General features: G+C 43.8%; 1 protein-coding gene across 1 annotated transcript; it reads right to left on the bottom strand.

The window, feature by feature from the left end:
* Positions 1–1,435: 1,435 nt before the first annotated feature.
* Positions 1,436–3,249, bottom strand: LOC135707523 (uncharacterized). Its single transcript, XM_065229367.1, has 3 exons — positions 2,415–3,249; positions 1,789–2,357; positions 1,436–1,741 (listed from the first exon to the last, which is right to left on the bottom strand). The coding sequence occupies exons 1-3, from the start codon at positions 3,247–3,249 to the stop codon at positions 1,436–1,438; spliced, it is 1,710 nt and encodes a 569-aa protein (XP_065085439.1).
* Between the last annotated feature and the right edge of the window lie 16,296 nt (positions 3,250–19,545).

The following is a 19,545-nucleotide window of genomic DNA, read 5'->3' as shown; positions in this document are numbered from 1 at the left end:
TTTTAAAACACTGGGTGGAGTCTGGGACGGGACTTGACAATCGGGTAGCGATTTCAAGCAATTTTGCTGTCAAATCCGAGCCAGTTTCTGATTGGTCGATTTGACAGTAGCAATCGTGGAATAAAAAGGACAGAGGAATCAATGTTGACCTCAATGGCGTTGTTAATTGTTTATATTTGCGAAAGGAAAGTTGAAAAATTGAGTGCACTGCGTGTTTTAAGCGATGGATATTGTGGTTTGTTTGGGGTTGTTTTTATTTTTGTTGAGTAAAAATGATGTACAAGCTGCTAAACTGAGGTAGAAACTCCGATTAAAATAGAAACAAAAACATAAACAATATTATACATTCCTGGCATCATTGGTTAACTCCGTCAAACACCAAGCACAACTTTCCGAAGGGCTTCAAAAACATTAAGAAGCGTGAGAAGCTCGATTGTCAAGTCCCGTCTCGGGGTGGAGTGACCAACCCCTTGAATAATCATGACTTTTTGATCTATGAAAACAACGCGCATAAATGCGTCTCTATATGCGATGATTACCTGAGTTTTATAAAAGAAAACGCTGTGTGCAGCAAAGAATGGAACACATCATTTTCTACTTGATGGTGGTGACTGCAAACCTACTCTGACCGTGTTTTGACTAGATTTTGACTAGATTATCCGGATTTTTTTAATTTTCAATTTTATTAAATTTTGGCAATTAGCAGATCTACCATTCCACTTCAGGTCACATGGGTACCTTAAACCCAACTTTTTGACAAATATTTAGAGCAGTAAAAAAGAAAACTGTGAAAAGGAGAATAAATTTGAAATTTCACTATCCGATAGTTACTATTCGCCTGATAACCATCTCAAAGTTTTCTCAATTTATTTTATTCCAATATTGGGCACTAGAAAGCATGATATTCTATATACTGAATATCAATTCAACGATATTCTATTAGCCTGAAAGTAATTGTATTTAAAAAAAATCTGAAGTATCCGGATAGTTGAAGTCCCAACTCTAGTTTTGCCACATCTCAGGTTACAATCATTGTAACCTGAGATGTGTCAAAATAAGCTCAGGTCATCCTTAATAAACCTTTTTGCTATCAAGTTAGCCATGACAATAGTTGTTTGTTGGGGGGCGACCCCGGCGCAGTGGTTGACATCCATACCTCTCACGCCAAAGTCACGAGTTCAAATCTCACCTCCGCAGAAGTCACGAATGACCCAAGGAATGCTTAGCTTAGCTCCAAAATGATTTTTTTTTTTTTCTTTATTAGAGAGATTTTTAGCCTAAGGCTAGTTCATCTCTTTTAAAAATTACAAAAAAGAATTGGGACCTCAAAAGGAGGATTCCAATCTTGGCAAGTGGGCATTTAGCTTAATTATATAAAATATTGTAAAACACTACCAAAAGGGCCAACGAATTCAAAAGCACAAACAGAAAACACTCAAATGTTGTAAAAAAGATTCGCCTCCTTCAGGAAGGCGATGAGGGCGTCTGCTGCCGGGGACTCGTCGCCAAGCAGACTTCGTATGCTGGTTCCCTCCAGACCGAAGGCAACCCGAAGGTCCTCGAGCTCCACACAGTTGATGAGGATGTGTTCTACGGAGGCTGGCACTCCGCAGGTTTCGCAGGTTCTCCGGAACGGTGTTCCTCCGAAATTATGGGAGGCCCTGCTGTGTCCGGTGCGCAGCCTGGACACCACTTGCTGCTCCTTGAGGCTCGGTCGATCCTTCCAGGGATCGGTGGTCGCCTTGATTTTTCGTAGTTGGTGAGTTCGTTGTCCCACGCTCTCCGAACCGTCCGCTTGATCCATTTTTTGATGTCCTGGAACGGAACATTGTCAGAGAACCTGGGTCCGATGGGGCCTGAGCCGGCGAGGTGGTCGGCGATCACGTTCCCCTGGATGCCACAGTGCCCGGGTACCCACATGTATACGGTGTTGGGCGGCGCATGCGTTACCGTCCCTTGTATCCACGGATGCTTTGGTGCTTCATCGGTTAGGGCCATTATTGCGCTTTGTGAGTCGGTAACGATGAGGATCGGCCGATTGGCCGGAAGGGTGGTTGCGTGAAAGACGGCCGCTGCCTCAGCGGAAAACACCGAGCACTGGGCCGGAAGTGAATTGCTGACGACCAAACTATCTCCTGAAACCCCCATTCCCACTCCGCTGCTGGAGAGCGAGCCATCAGTGTACCTGATTTCGTGATCTTGATAGTGCGCCCCGAGAGTTTCGACGACTGTCCGGCGCAAAGCCAGTGTGTTGTCTCCTGCCCTGAAGCGGTCCTTTATTCGGCTGTCGATTCTGATCTGATGTGATTGCCAACTTTTGTCTCCGTGCCAGTGGACCCTGGCCACTGGTGGGAGATCTACGTCGGCGACCGTGCGGAGGAGTCGGTTCGCCTCGTCGAGGAGAAAGATCCTGCTGTTTCCCGACGTTTTAGCGAGGAAGGCAGCGGCTTTGGTAGCGGTAGCTGCGGTGTAGACGAGCCGAAAAGGCAGAATACCGGCTTCCACGCACGCGGCGTCGGCCGGGGTGGAGGGCAGGAGACCGGAGACTGTTCTTACGTATCCGTTGTAGACCGGTTCCAAGATTTGGATGGCTTTCTCGGCGGCAAGGCACGTTAGTTCTACGCCGTACAATAGGCGACTGTCGATGATGGCTCGGGCTACTCGGAAGCGGATTTCACGGTTGTTGGATCGGTGGGGGCGGGAGATGGTCTTCATCAGGTTGGATCGACTACGACAATCCTTCTTCACCTGTTGGAAGTGCGGCTCGAGGGATAGGTTCCGATCGAGGAGCACTCCCAGGACCCTTATTGTGTTTTTGGTCGGTATCGCTTGCTGTTTGATCATGATGGGCTGTCCGTTGTTCCGATGCCGGGTGGTGCATATATGGCAGCGCACGCTCTTGCCGGCGGAAAGCTGGAACCCAACGGAGTCAGCCCATCTGACCACCGAGGAGACTGCCGCTTGCGCCCTTAATTTCGTCCTCTGCAGGGTGGGGCCCACCATTACAATGAGGACGTCATCCGCGTAGACGAAAATATATATGTTCCTGGGTAGCTTGTCGAAGACCCCGTTCATGGCCACCAGGAAGAGGGTGACCGCGATGACCGAACCCTGTGGTACTCCGGTTTCTTCGCTGAACCTTCTGGATTTGACGTTTCCGACCGACACCCGAAAAGATCGGTCGGTCAGAAAGTTTCGGACGAAGTGTAGGATGCGTCCTTTTAGTCCCCATTCGGCTAACTTCTTCATTACTGCTGGTGTCCACGTTCTGTTGAATGCTTTGGAGATGTCCAGCGAGACGATCTCCGTATGATGGCCTTGGTCCTGTGCCTCCTTCAGGACTTCTCAAAGAGTGGCGAAGTAGGTGGAGGTACCGTACCCTTGCCTGAAGGCGTGCTGTCGATGGTCAAGCAGTCCCTTAGACTCCAGGTATTGCTTGAGCCTTCTGTTGACCATCCGCTCCAAGACTTTGGCCATGCAGCAGGTCAGCGCGATGGGGCGAAATCCTGTGACGTCCTTGGTCCCTATATTTGTTTTGGGGATCGGGATCACGAGACTTTCCCTCCATTCGTCCGGGTATTCTTCGTTGGTCCATAGCTGGTTGTAGAGTTCGAGCAATTGTGTTTTCCCTTCGAGCGGTAGATGCTTCAGCAGTGGGTATCCGATTTCATCCGGTCCGGCCGAGTTTCCATTGCTCCGGCTAAGAGCGAACGAGAATTCTTCCCAGGAGAATGGTTGGTTGATCGGTAGGTCGTCGTTGTCTGTGGGACTTCCGAAAGTGGGCACCGAGGACAGCGAAGGACCGACTCGTCGTTGGAAACTTTCGCTGTACTCCGCGATTCCTGATAGTTTGGCGAAGTATTTTCCCAGTTCATCTGCTACGGCGTTTGGTTCGGTGATGGTAACGGTGTCGGCTTGCACTTGTAGCGGCGATGATCGCCGCTTGCCGCTGAGGGCATTGATGCAGTTCTGCTGACGATTGTTCGGCGTTGATGCTTTCCAGAAAATCCGACCAGCTATTTTGCTTCGCCGTCCGGATTTCCTGTCGGCATTTGTTGTGCTGCTGGCGGTAGTTTGCGAGGATTTCCTCTCTCGCAGGGTCGTTCGCAGAGGTTCGCTTGAGCTTACGGAGTGCCTTCCGCCTGGCTTTTACAGCACTTTTCGTGTCTTCATTCCACCATCGGAGTGCCCTCCGCCCGGGAATACTGCCTGTTCTTGGGATGTTGGTGCTGGCTGCTTTGTGGATGACTCTCGTGATACTTGGGATGTCCGTAGGTTCTTCAGTCTGCGCGAGAGTTCGGTAAGAGAGCTGATAGCCCTCCCAGTCGGCTTCTCCATACCGCCACCGTGGTCTTCTGGTGTTCTCCGGTGCCATTGCGGCGGATAACTGGATCTGTACCGGATAGTGGTCGCTGCCGTGCAGATCCGGGTTGATGCCCCATAGCATTTTGCCCGCTAAGGAGCGGCTAACTGCGGACACGTCGATGGCGGTGGTGTGCCGTCCGTTAAAGAACGTCGGGCCCCCGTCATTTAGGATGACTAAATCTTCCTCCTCAAAAATATCGCAGATGGTGACCCCTCGTAGGTCCGCTCTTGGACAACCCCAGGCCGGGTGATGGCCGTTCAGGTCCCCAATGAACATTTTGGGTTCTGGTAACTGCCGAAGTTTTCTGCGAATCTCGGTTCCTAGATTGGGTAGTCTTCCGCAGGGCAGATAGGCGCAGGCGATGTAGATACTAGTTGGGTCTTGGATCCGAATGCCGACAATAGGGAGGTCGGTATCGAGATCAACCATTTGATGGGGGACATTTTTACGGACTCCTATGGCCACAGATCTCCGAAGGTTAGATCCTTGTTTAATGGACCATAAGTAATCGCCGCCAAGTGTCTTATTCATCCGGTCCACCGTGACGTTGTTGACCTCTTGCAGGGCAATCACCAGGGGGGACGCACCGCTGCAGAGGAGTTCCAACTCCGCCAAGTGGAGAAAGTAGCCGCTGATATTCCATTGGAGCATAAGATTCATCGGAACCGGTAGGGCGGGGGTAGGAAACCCCCGCTCCGATCCGCTGGTTGAAGGTCGTTCGATTGAGTGGTGATGGCTCATTGCGTAGTAACTGGAATTTGGGGGTGTTCCAGTCGGACTTGCTGCGGCAGAACTTTGTGCCGAATGAGACGGATCACCACCAGGAGCAGGTGGAGTCGTATGTAAGCTCCAAAATGTTGTTGAGGAGGAGAGCCACCTTCATCCGTTGCTGTTAGGTAGTAATTTGATGTTAATCACTACCTCGTAGATACAGGATGAGTCTCCCTCCAACAGACTAGAGCCATAGAGGTAAATCTAAGACTAGTAGGTCCCGAAGAAACGAGCTCTACTTTTTGGCTCAGCTCTGGTACTATCTTCGGTCCCAAGCTAATCGATTCACCCCTCGAAACATAGGAAATTCCACTAACCCCTCATTTTATCTGTCAAACTTTCATAGCGAATCAAAACAAACATTGTGTAGTACTAGAATTTTGACTAGAATGGCGTACGTTAATCGATTTGCTTGGGACCAATAGGCTACTCAAGTAGTAAGCCAATTTCAAATCGATAGTTTCCTGGCTACATCCTAGCATCTGGTGGAGATGGGAGAGGAATGCTCCCATGAGTTGCACACTTATTTTTTTTTTGTTTTTCTGGGAGTTAGTAAAAAAAATTGCCGAGGCACAGCTAACAAATTTGAATTTGTTTTGATCTCAGCATTGACTATCAATGTTAAAGTCACTGTATGTATGTATGTATAAGATATACCACAGACAAACAGACATAACACATGAATATTTCTCACTGTAAAACATCGTCGGTAAAACATTACCGCCATCTGTTGAGTACACTGTGGTGGGCACTACGCTGAACAGATGGCGATAGTGTGTAAACGTCAAACGCAAGGGAATTGACTATGCGCGCCACAGGTGGCTGTACTACCAACTACGATACTTTTAAATTGACCGTTAAATGCTTGACCGATGAAAAACTTGCGAGTGTTATGTCTGTTTGTCTGTGGATATACTGTACTTACCTTATAAATCAGACTAAGGCCTTAATGTCCTCTGCTATCCATTCTCACTGGGACGTCGTCCGGCATTCTAACGACGTGCTCAGCCCAATTTTTTTCAGTGTGGACAATGGCTGGTTCTCCCAGCAGCTGTAAGAATTCGTGATGCATTCGCCTCCTCCACCGTAAATGGTACGCAACACCTTCCGTTCGAAAACACCAAGGCCGTAGAGGACCACCGGTCTAATCAGCGTCTTGTAGATAGTCAACTTCGTGCGGCTTCGCATTTTATTCGACCGGAGCGTCCTCCGGAGTCCAAAGTAGGCACGATTTCCTGCCATAATGTGTCTTTAAATATCTCTGCTGGTATCATTTTCGGCGGTCACCAGTGAGCCCAACCCAAGTAACCATAGGCACGTTATTTCGCCTTTTTGGCTATATACAGCTGCTTTGTGAATATGCTTGCTGGGGAAAAAGGTACTTCGAACTACTATACCACGGGAGGCTGCAAAGTTCACACATCGTTGGCCGTTGTCGTTCGATACGGCATGCAGGCTGGTTGATCGGCTGCCAACCAATCACGCGTTGGCGCATCTTACCCAGCACTACAAAGCCGGTTCCCAGCTCGTTGGTGGTGCCATAGCTCTGGTAGAAAGTAGCCGCTCGATGCCCGCTATTCCATACCTTTTGTTCCGTCCAGCAAAGTCCCTGCAGTGCTACGACTTCGAAGTTGCGTGGTTGAAGTTCGTCATAGATTAACCTATCGCAACACGGGAAGCCGAGCGATTTGAAGTTCCATGTTCCGAGTTTCCAATCGTAGTGCTTATTTCGTCGCGTAGGTCTGTGCCGATTGTTCCGATTCGTATTTCTTTCTTCAGTATTTGCAACTTTATATTTTTTCCAGGGCGGCTTGTTGGTTCTGCCTCAACCCCTGTCTCGCCGGGAGACCATAGTGCACAGCTCTGTTTAGAGTCCCCCGCTGGCACTAGGACGGTGATCAGCCGCTCCTAACATGGAGAACAGACGCCGTTTTGAGCCGCACCTCCATGGTGAACAGACGCTTGGGTATGGTGAAGCATTTCACCTATCACCGCACTATGGTTACCGCGCCAGTGTTCGCGTCACACCTCTTCACTTTGCTATTTCCGGACTGGCAACATTGCCCAGGCTACACCACCCAGCTGTGTCTCGGGGAGGCGTGAGATAGGAACTTGTCAGGACCAGAGCTAGGTATTCCGCTCCATCCAGGTTGTCAACTCACTATTTTGTAGCCCATTGCATTGCATGTAGCTTAAAAACATGCAGTGGTTGTCAAATGCACTGCTAATTTTTCTCTTGATTGTCAATAATAAAAAAACTGATTGAGTTTAGTTTATTTGTTTAGTTGACAATATTATAATTATTGTTTAAAAAAACTGCATGGAATCAGCATTCATAATGCCGTTGCAATGCAATCATTACCATTCATTGATACCAACGTTTGTCAAATGCCTGACAGTAGCGCCTTCAGTTTGAGGGGCCTAGTAGTAAAGCAGCCGTATATTTAGCCATTAGTGGTATTTAAGTAATATTTAAGCGAAGGCAACAGCGACGGTGGAAGTAACGCATAGAAAAATGAGCAAATACATAAGCCTTTCTTCGGAGGATGGAACCATTGATATCCAATTCGTTCGGAGCATTTACCTTTGAGCGGTAGATGACGCGATTGTGCCTGTCTCATACCGGTCGTTTGAGAAAATGTAGGAGTTGCCAGTCTTCTTGATATATTGTCTTAATAGCATTATTGAGGTTGCCGTAGAAGCGCATATACTTTTTGTTACGTGCTCTTTTTAGTTCTTTTTTGTTACCTGGGTCGTACGGCGGAATTGGAATCAAGAAGATTAGATTTTTAACAGTATCTTAGCAATTTGTGCCATACATTATGAAATCTAGCTTATCGTATGGAAAAACCTTCTATCAAGGGATAAGTCACTTTTTTGTCAGTGTGCCGCAGGCAGTGATGGAAAAATTCTTGAAAACTCACTATGACTCGCGAACTTTTCCCTTGGTGAACTTCGCGAAATATCGCGATCTTTTCCAACACTGGCCGCAGGTGTGCCGATTGTGCCGGTCATAGAGCAAGCAACGATTGTTTGCAAACTACCCATCCCGGCAACCCGGAATTTCTGACACCTTGAATGTTTTGGTTTGAAATCGCAAGGATAAATCGCAATGACGCGGGAAGTTTTGGTGTTTTGTGATCATAGGATGATGAATATGACGTCTATAGTTTGTTTTGTGTGAGTTGCAGCATTATTTGAATTAAGGGTACTGATGAGGTCTGATTAATAGCTTCTTTCTCTTGAGCCAATTCTAGAACCTACATTTCGTATTTAGATCTATAAGTAAACTACTGATCTGAGTTCCTCTGGTATATTCAATAAGAGGATGTTCCTGAATAAACAGTCAAACAGTACGTAATGTTGTGAAAAACTTCAATGACAGTGCTCCAATTTTATTTACACCAATGCCTACGACATTGTGCCGAAGGTGTGCCGATGGATGTGCCCAAGCTGTGCCGAATCTACTTCCAGCACAATGCACTGAGTGACTTTTCCCTTGCCTTCTATCCGAGGGGGACAACTCTATCTAATTTGTTTGCTTAGCTGTTGTGTGATGCGTGCGCGCCTAATAGCTAGAGAGAAGATTGATGAGAATTTTGAAGATTTCTTGAAAAAAGGTGGAGAGCGATGTAAGTAGATTAATTTAGATGCAAGAGATGAATAAAAAAAATTGTAGATTGATTCGATAGCGTGAGATTTATCGGCCATCTAAAATTGGGATTTAGATGTGTCGCACCCCTCGCATTCTATCTACACTCAAAATATTCTACACGTCATCATCATGTGTCTTACACTTAATTTTGCGCTTATTGTGAAACACATCCATTTCATGTGTGAATCTTATGCTATGCATCATGCCTGAACACTATGGATTCTTTTGTGTCTCATGTGGTGATATCAATAGCTTTGCACATCATAGTTCAATATTCTACAATATTCTACTTTATCGACTTCTATTTTGCCGACTCGAAAAATGAATCGACAAATATATAAACAAAACTGCCAGAGGCCAGAGCTTTCACATATATTTTTTATGGGTCTGATTTGGGATTCGATCATGGACTGTTGGGGTGTGCTGCTGCCGGAGTCTTCGTTCGATCCCACTGTGCCTCGGTTGTTCTCATATATGAGGCGGGTTGATAGGATAAAGTCACAACTCTTGTTTTCAATGTTTACGTTTCTGAGCAAGTAATTCACATCGCATTGAAATGCAAAACACTGTAAATCCATCTGTTTTGAACAGTAGTGTGATTCAATGTGCAATACACTTGAATAGATAGTAAAAGATTTTCAACATTTCAAAGTTTGAAACACTAGAAATTATCGTGTATAGCACATTGAACCAAGGTGTTATACACTTAAAGTAAATGTGATTGTGCATTTAAAAAAATCAAGTGTTTAAACATTTCGATCAAACGTGTGGAATTTTTTGAGTGTATGTATGAATTAAAATATCAGCAGTATACGTACTGCCATATTTGCAGACCAGTGTGGAGCATGTGTTCTATTTTTAGGATGCTGGGCAGATGTGTGTTAAAATTGCACTATCATCATAGAGGTAACTCTAAGACAAGTAGGTCCCGAAGAAACGTGTTCAACTTTTTGGCTCACCTCTGGTACTATCTTCGGTGCCAAGCTTGTCGAATCACCCCTCGAAACATAGGAAAAACCAATAACCCCTTATTTTATCTGTCAAACATTGCGTAGTACTAAAATTTCGACTAGAATAGGGTACGTTAATCGTTTGCTTGGGACCAATAGGCTACTAAAGTGGTGAGTCAATTTAAAATCGTTAGTTTCGTATTGATTGTTGCTATCATTTCTAGAGATTTATTTTGCACCGATTATGTCCAGTCAGTTATTCCAAAATCAAAAATAATGTATTTATGAAAATGACATTTACCGGAGTCAGTAGCCAGTAGGCCTAATTAATGTATTTGCAAACTTTTTTTTAAAGAAATACCAACATAAAGTACACATCTCACCAGCCACCTATGCTTCTGTCGACAGTCATCATGGGTTATACAACGAGCTTGTTTGGGCGTGGTGGCGAAAAAAATCCACAACTCTCCGAAGAAGATGGACATTTCACAACACTGCGTGTTTTCGCCGCTAGCCGCCATCCATGATGATAGGTAAATATTCCCAGCAGCAGTAACATTTTTTTTGGCGACTAATCGATCGTGTTTCACTTTCGTAGGTAAACCTGTCGTCACCACGACGATGGTGGTGGCCGCGTCTTCAAAGAAGATTGTCAACAATGGGATCAGTGTGCCAAATCTCAAGCAATGGGAATCCAACTTAATCGCTTCTATCAGATTTGAGCAGGGCAGACGATAACTAGTTTGGTGGCATTTTTTTTTTAATGGAGATCAGCATGCCGATTGTGCTTTATCAATCGAGCTCGTAACAATAGCCTACCTGGTTGACCTGGAAAAACTGTTTAAGGGTGCCGTTGTTGTAAAATTTAGATTAATTATGTAAATAGGATGAGTTATATGGAAGAATTGTGATGTGGTGTAAGTCATTGCACAATCTGATAGTGGGTAACCACAAGGAAGAGAATCCAATATCTTGCGCGAAAAATGCAGAGCAATAGTGCAAAGTTGTGTATGAGAACAACAACCGACCGCTTCCATGTTTCACCTTTCAATCACCTCAGTTCACCTCAACCGAAGGGGTAAGACACCCATCGTGGCTGGCAGCAGCCGGAAGAGAATGAAAGGCATGGGAAAATATACGGCGACCTAGCGACCCCATCATCGCAGCAGGCGTAAACCTCGGGAAAATATGTATCCATGTGAGTGGAGTTTGCGCATTAATTAATTAATTAACTGCGGGCTGCCTTCCCGCTGCTGATTGGCCTTTTTGAATGGGATAAAAAGCGCAACCTCTTCAACGGAGAGAGAGGTCGTAAAATCGGTATGCGCGAAGAAAATAACTTTCCGCGAGCTTACTTTTACTGCACACACGCCCGCCGCTGATTGAGCCGTCGTAATAGATTCATTTCACGCAAATGCAGAATCAACCACGATGTAGTTATCAGCGAGGCATTTTCGAAATCGATTTCCGACAGAAAATTAAATATTTGAGCGTGCGAGTTTGCCAAATGATGAGAAATTTACATCCGACTGGTTCAGTGCAAAAATTACACCATCCGAAAAATATCTCTAGTAGCAGGTAGGTCAACAACTTCCGAAAAAATATGCGTCCATACCTACTTGGATTATGAAATGTTTACACTGATTTGTCAACATGTACTATTATTTGATTAAGAAGAGAGCTGAATAAGGGGTGATTCGCCATGAAAAAGCGTTGGATATCATTACCACAACAAAATCCTCCGAATCACCCCTAGCCGTCGCCGGCGGAGAAATGATCACGATAGCAAATATTTGATGTAATAAGTGAAGTTTATTGACATTCGGTCATCGTGTGACCATCAGCAGCATCCCAATGCTGATGACAAAGATATAATTTATTCACATGTGCGTGTAACTTTCTTCGTCTTCATCAGTTTCCCCGCTGCCACCACCCCCAAGTTTTCGAATTCCGTTTGCGAGGTGGCAGCTTGCTGTAACATTATACTACCATTTTATGTCATTCCTACCCTCCCGAAAAGGAACCGTATGCGGTCAGCGAGTGTTGTACCGTCCGAATACGCAATTTCGTAATACATATCTTTCTCCACAGCCATTCCCGCACCTGTCGTCGTTGTCGTCGTCGTCTTCCAACCTACACCCATCGCGACGGATGCAAGCGTGCGCATTTTCTCGATTCCGAGGGATCGGATTGATGTCACGTGGTGTCGAAATTTTGGTAGGTTTTAAAAACGAAAGTACAACCTGTTTCCGAAACTGATAATTTGTTTGTTTGGGGTTACGAGTGTCACACACTGCGCGTATGTTATCACTGGCTGCAGCAGACCAATCGTGGAATGGATCCGGATCTCCGGTGGGATTGTGCGGGTCGCTTCCGTAAACAAATCGGTTGGATCACTTACGACAAGATACAAATCTCGATCGTGTTAAAGGTCCGTGATGATGACATTGGATAATCAAGGCCTGGTGATGTAACGGCAATATGGGTTTGACGATGGTTTTGACTTTGGATTGCAACTTGAAGCATGTATGTTTCTAGGGTTTCTTTCTAGCTTATTTGCACTATGTTTCTGCCTGTCATTTGCGATAACATTAATTTAGATTCGCCTAATAAACAAATACCATACCGGTAACGCACATGGTAGAATTATGCCACAAATAGGGTTCAAAATTATTATTTCCGAAAAAAATTTTTTAATTATTTTTATAAAAAGACAGACTTGCTATCTACAAATCGTTCATACCTCCCAATCAGTGATGGACCGCTCTTTTTGGACTTTTTCATTACTTTTTAAAATAGAATGCTTACGTTAAATCCAATTGAACTTTCAGTAAACCTATCTTAAAATGGATAGTTTGGTGCTATAAATCTCCCTATCCAAATTCAGAATATCCGCACCGTAGAGTTAAACTCTGTGTTTTCACTGAAGCTACACCCGAGAGCTCTCTCAAGTGTACCTTCAGTGAAAACACAGAGTGTGGCTCTAAGGTGCGGGTGTTTTGAATTTTAATAGGAAGATTGATATCACTAAACTATATTGTTTGGAATGGGTTAACTAAAAATTCAATTGGATTTAACGTAAGCATTCTATATTAAAACAGTAACGAAAAAGTCCCAAAAGAGCGATCCATTCCTGCTCCCAAGATGGCCAGTTTTACAGGAAAAATGTTCTTCTAGCATAAACTTTTTCGTGTGTGCACTGAATGAAATCTCAGCAGAAAAATTTCATCACGAAGCGAATAAATTTAATCCAGATCCCTTCCAAATTAGAATAAAGCATTGTTAGTCGAAGACTTTGGCTAATTAAGTGCAGCTATGAAAAACCGCTAAATTTTGTGTGACGTTTTTCTCGATAACCATCAAACCGAATTTAACTCATTAACCGCCAAACGGAAGGTACTATGGTCCAATAGAAAGCGATTGAATTTATTTTTAAAGAAACGCTTACGAAAAATGCAAACTGTTGGAATGTTTAAAATTAGCGACACTTAAAAATTGACAAAAATTGTAGCACAAGAACTTTTGAAAGGAAACAATATCTGAAAAAAACGTGCTAACGAAAAGTTCAAATTTTTAAACTACTTATTTAACGATTTTTGTCAATTTTCAAATGTCCATAGTTTTCAAAATTCCAAAAGTTTCTATTTTTCATAATCTTAAGGACATTTTGAAATATTTTAAAACTTAACACTTTTTTTGTAATTTTTACTCAAAGTTACAAAAATAAAAAAAATACCATGTAGGGTAAATGTCGGCTTCGGCACCCATTGACCGTTTTCAGCAACCAAAATTCGTGCGGTAATTTCACTTCATTTTCTCACCAAACGCTTCACTGAACGTTTTCCAACGATTCCTTAATCTTTCAGTTTTAAGCTGATTAGGTTTTTATGACTGAGCAAACGCATTTTGCCAGGTTTTTCTAGACATGAAACAGACGCACTACAAAATGCTGTTGATTTCGAGTTGCCGATAATAGAACAGGAGATTAACACGCAATTCAAATGGAAAAGTTGCCGAAGAAAAAGAGGTTGCCGACAATAGTCACATTCACCTGAGACGATTAGAGCGTTGTAAAAGAGTTTAAAAAACAGTTTTGGGCAATTAGAATGGGTAGAGCAACAATCTAAATGGCCGAATTTTTGCGAAAATGTGAATAAATGTATGACTAACAATCATGCAAAATTTCATGCAAAGCGGAGCTAGTCGAGTAAAAAATTCATCTTTTTAATTTTGCTATTTGACCTGGAATTTCCCAATGTGATTTTTTTTTTTTATTTTGTCCAGCTTTCGAACATTGTGCGATGGGATACGCGCTATTTCCAAACAAAACAAAATTTAACTGGGTTAAAGCCAAATTGGCCAAAACTGAACCTACTGAAAAATGCGTTAACTAAAAAGGGAGTGACAAGTTGACACAATCGAAGCTGCAGCATCACTTGATGAAGTCGATTTTATTCCCAATTCCTGTAAACCAGAACGCACTGCCTGTCGCACTATGGGGGACCTCGTTCCGCTCGATCCGGTCGCGCACGCTGTTTCCAGTCATCATAGTCGTTCTGGCCCTGCGGTCGAGTATGGCGGTGAGGTCCCCTAACCTTCATGTTCAGGCAAGTATGCTTCCAGTAGCAACAGGTATTTGTCTGATCAGTTTTCGAGTTCCAGTGTTACGCCTCCAGATACCAAATCCTTCACCTACTTCCTCCTGTTGAGTAGCATTTCTGTTGCCAACGGCATTAAACAACCACTGTACAGCATGAGTCACCAAACTTCACGCCCGGGTCGCACTATGGACTGCATTTTGGAAGCACCTGGTTCCTCTAGTCCAGTCCCGCTGATTCCTGCCAGCGCTCATCACAGTCGTCCCGGTCCTGTGACTAGATGTGGATCAGGGGTCTTCCAGCTTGCTTCAACAGGCAAGTACAAATATGATCAAGACAATTTTCGCCTGATATGCCTTCAGCACGTCCTGCATTTCCAATGTTGCTTATTTCAATCCTGAACATCACGGTCTGTAGTCCACCGATGATGGCTTCCTTTATAACACCGATTCTGAACATACTGCACCGAATCGTAGCTGCCACGTTTCTGAAACTGTCAGCCCAGAACGCATTGCCTACCGCCCCATGGAAGCCCCTAAGCCTCTCAACGCAGTCGTGTGTACTGATTCCTGCCATCGTAGTCGTTCTGGCCCTGTGGTTGAGAACGGTGAAGGGGTCTTCCAACCTTCGATTTCAGGCAAGTATGCGTTTATTGAAACCAATTCCTCACCTGATCAGCCTCCACGTTTCAGCGCAACGTCTTCTTCACCACCGACTGAACCTTGCCTTTCCGATTTCCAACCTATGCTATCCGATGGACTTGTGGTGTATTATCAAAATGTTCGTGGCTTGCGAACTAAAATTGACGACTTATTCTTGACTGCTGTTGAGTCCAACTACGATGCAATAGTTCTTACCGAGAATATTTCCGCGAATGATCATCCAACCATTGACATTCTTCGGTCGTACATGCCTGCTTACTGCTGTGCTCTTTTGGATGGTTTTAGCCTGGATAGTTTAATGCAAATTAATTCTATACCAAACAGAAACACTCGGCTGCTTGATCTTGTGCTTGTGCAGTGTGGCTGAGGCATCCAAGCCTCTGATACATCTAGACGCCGATCATCCAGCGTTGGAAGCATTCATCAATCGATATGTTCCTGTTCTCTATGAAAACATCGTTGATGTACAAAGCCTGGACTTTTGTAGAACTGACTACGTCGCATTGAATCACTCACTGGCCCAGGTAGATTGGCAGTCGCTTGACTTGTGTTCGTCCATTGATGAAGCCGTTAACTATTTCGACGAAGTTGTTAGCCGATTAATAATGGATTGTGTGCCTCTGAGGAGACCTGCTCCAAAACCTGCATGGTCCAATGCTCGATTACAACACTAGAAGCGTGTGGGATCGAAGGCTCTTGGAAAATACAGCCAGTCCCGTAATCCATTCACCAAGCGATTATTTTCGTACAATATAACAATATATACAAGAAGTACTCAAGACGTATGCATACCGATCTCCGGCGTAATCCTAAGCTATTCTGGACGTTTGTGAAGACAACAAGGAAAGAGGATGGGCTACCGGTTGAGATTCATCTAAGCGATAAAAGAGCCAACACTTCTTTAGAGAAATGTAACCTCTTGGCTGAGCATTTCAAGAGTGTTTTCAACTATTCAACGGCATCGTTAAGCCAAGTTGCTGAAGGGATCAGAGATACTCCCAGTGACGCGTTCAGCTTTGATATTTTCACGGTCACATTGAACCTCGTCGACTCTGCCATCCAGAAGCTGAAATTCTCGAACGCTGTTGGGCCTGACGGCATGCCATCGTCCATACTCAAAAGATGCTCAACAGAGCTTTCCTCTCTGCTTTCAAAGCTGTTCAATATTTCGTTACAACAAGGTGTATTTCCCTCTCGTTGGAAATCTTCGTTCATGTTTCCGATTTTCAAGAAAGGAGACAAACAAAATGTGGAGAATTACCGAGGAATCACTTCCCTTTGTGTCTGCTCGAAAGTATTCGAGATAATCATCAACGACGCTTTATTTGCCAGCTGTAGAAACTACATTTCTCCTGACCAACATGGTTTCCACCCCAAACGTTCGGTCTCAACAAACCTCGCACCTTTCATTTCCCTATGCCTATGGAATATAAAGGCAGGGGCACAGGTGGACGTCGTATACACGGATCTCAAGGCTGCTTTCAAACTGGTTGATCATGCCATTCTAATTGCCAAACTCGAGAAGCTTGGTGTTTCTCGTGGACTCACTCGTTGGTTTGAATAGTATCTTACCAATCGAGAGCTTTGTGTGAAAATCGGGTCTGATCAATCGGAATATTTTTCAAACAACTCAGGCGTTCCTCAAGGCAGCAATTTGGGACCGCTGCTATTCTCCATATTCATTAACGAAATCGGTTTGATACTTCGAACTGGCTGCCGGTCATTCTATGCAGACGATGTCAAGATGTACGTGGTTGTGCGATGCTTCACTGACTGCCTGTGGTTGCAGCACCTGATCGATAGTTTCGAAGAGCGGTGCTCTAGGAATTTTCTCACGTTGAGTGTTCAAAAATGCAATATCATCACTTTCCATCGCAAGCTAAAACCTATTGCATTCAATTATACGATCCATAACCAACCTCTGCAGCGTGTGGACAGCGTGATCTAGGAATTACACTTGATTCTGCTTTGACATTTAAGCTACATTACACGGATATCATAGCCAAAGCTAACAGGCAACTCGGATTCATCTTTAAGATCTCTGATTGTTCGTGCAGGCGACTACTACTGCCTCTACCCTTAACATAAAATAGATACTATGCCTACCCATAGATGTCACCACTTGTCCCCGTATCATTGTTATAGCTTATTATGTACTGTTCTTGTTATGTTACAGTAAATAAACGTCTGTAGTACTTTTACCTCCGCCATGGCAGGACGGTCAGTAAATCGATCGTAAATCATTATTTTGAACTATCACACAACGTACAAATTGGGTCCTATCCGTGCGCGATCACTGATGAGTTTCGGAATCCTACCTGCCTGACAGCCTTATATTGTTCTCTAGTGCGATCGATCTTGGAATTTGGTGTAGTAGTATGGTGTCCGTATGAAACAGTTTGGATAGCGAGGATCGAGTCTGTTCAGAGGAAATTCGTTCGTTACGCTCTTCGCCGCCTTCCTTGGTACGATCCTACGAACCTTCAACCCTACGAAGATCGTTGCCAACTACTGGGTATTGAAACTCTTGAACGTAGGCGGAAGATTAACCAGGCAGTTTTTGCAGCAAAAGTGCTGATAAGCGAAATCGACTCTCCCGGGATTTTGGCTGAATTCGAAATCTATGCACCTGAACGAGTTCTACGATCGAGAAGTTTCCTGCATCTCGGACCCCGTGCAGCTAATTACGGATTACATGATCCAATACGGTTCATGTCTGCCCGTTTCAATGAATTCTATGTTTTTTTTTTCGATTTCAACTGCACAGTGGAAACATTTCGTCAACGGATTCAACGTAGTCTGCTGGATAGGTGACGATACGGTTCGACACATGCAACTGCTTTCAATCAGCAAATTGTTGCAAGACGGTACATCTGATGAATTTTGCTACCTGTTTCCTTTTTTTTGTTCCCGATCAACTCTGCGATGACGGCCTCTACTGATCCAAGGACAACTCCATGCCATAGGACGAGGTTATTATTTTTTATGATGAAGACCATAGTACTATTATTATTATTCGGTGTTTATTTTTATAATTGATGTGTTTTTCTGTCCTTTTTATATTGTTTCTTGTATTTTGAAAAGATATGGAGTTTTTACGCCTATTTGCGCAAATATTTGCCACATAGGCTTTTCCCCATCAATCTTCATTTAGACAACAAAAGTCCGATGAAGAGAATAATAAATAAATAAATAAATAAATAAATAAATAAATATGGAAAACATCAACCTAAATCCGATCGAAGAACAACATCAACTTGTCACTCTTAACTTATTTTACTCATTTTTGGGTAGGTTTAGTTTTGATCGATCTGGATCGATCCTACTCAAATTTGGGTAGCTTTAAAATAGCGTGTAAAAAATCTAGCTCATCATCTGAATCGAAGTCGTTTAGACTCCAAACTAACTTTTATAGAACATTATAATACTATCATTAGTAAAGCAAACAGAATGCTAGGCTTCATCAAAAGGTTCAGTCATAATTTCGAAGACCCATACACTATTAAGCTATTATATACCACATAAGTAAGACCTATTTTGGAATACTGCCACCTAGTATGGAATCCATACATTTCCATACACGAAGAACGCATAGAATCTGTCCAAAAACAATTCCTTCTATATGCTTTACGTAAATTGAATTGGACTGCATTTCCATTACCATCTTATGAAGCGCGCTGCATGCTCATCAATATACAAACACTTAAGGAGCGCCGTCAATTTGCAATGCTTTTCTTCATCAACGACATTATTTCAATGCGCATAGATTCGGCAGAAATTCTCTCACAATTAAACTTTTACACACCTTGTCGATATCTTAGAACACGGAATTTATTTTCAGAAAAATCGTACAGTACAAACTATGCAAAAAATAGCCCAATCAATCGAATGATGCGCCTATTTAATTTGCTAAAACAGAATAGAATTAATGCATAGTATGTAAGTAAACATTGTAATAATCATTGTGTGTAGTCTACACTGGCTTGACGAAATTGGAAATAAAGATGCCGTACACTGAAACAATTCAGCATGGATCCATCTTATAACATAGCAATGTCAGAAGGTTTATTCATTCTATGTGATGATTGATAGATTCCATAGGCTGTTTCTATGCACCACCAATGTAGAGTGCGCTAGGCGATTATGAGAGGAAACGTCAACCAAACCGCTTGTTTACATCAAAATTACAATTAGAGTTGGTTGGAAACGCTCTCGCCGGCGTCGGTGATGTAGTGGTAAGCGTGACTGCTTTCTCACCCCAATGGGTCTGGGTTCAATCCCAGCCGAGGTCGGTGGAATTTTTGTGAGGCATAAAAATCTCTGGTCACGTCTTCCTTCGGAAGGGAAGTAAAGCCGTTTTTCCCGGCCCATGTTTGTTGAATGAACGGGTGCGATATCATACGCGGGTGTGGAAGCTGCCTTCCTGCACATTCGATTGCCGTTAATGGATGGCAATCGATGTCCGTCGGTGATTGACATTAGGTTGCGGAATAGAGACCGACATTAAATAAAGGAAAGAAGAAGAAGAAGGAAATGCTATCTA

The sequence above is a fragment of the Ochlerotatus camptorhynchus genome, unplaced genomic scaffold (genome assembly GCF_037179485.1).
Source record: "Ochlerotatus camptorhynchus isolate MF236.1 unplaced genomic scaffold, CSIRO-AGI_Acam_v1.1 ptg000313l, whole genome shotgun sequence".
In the NCBI taxonomy this organism is placed as follows: Eukaryota; Metazoa; Arthropoda; class Insecta; order Diptera; family Culicidae; genus Ochlerotatus; species Ochlerotatus camptorhynchus.
The sequence above is the reverse complement of the archived record's forward strand: the minus strand, read 5'-3'. Positions and strand labels throughout refer to the sequence as shown.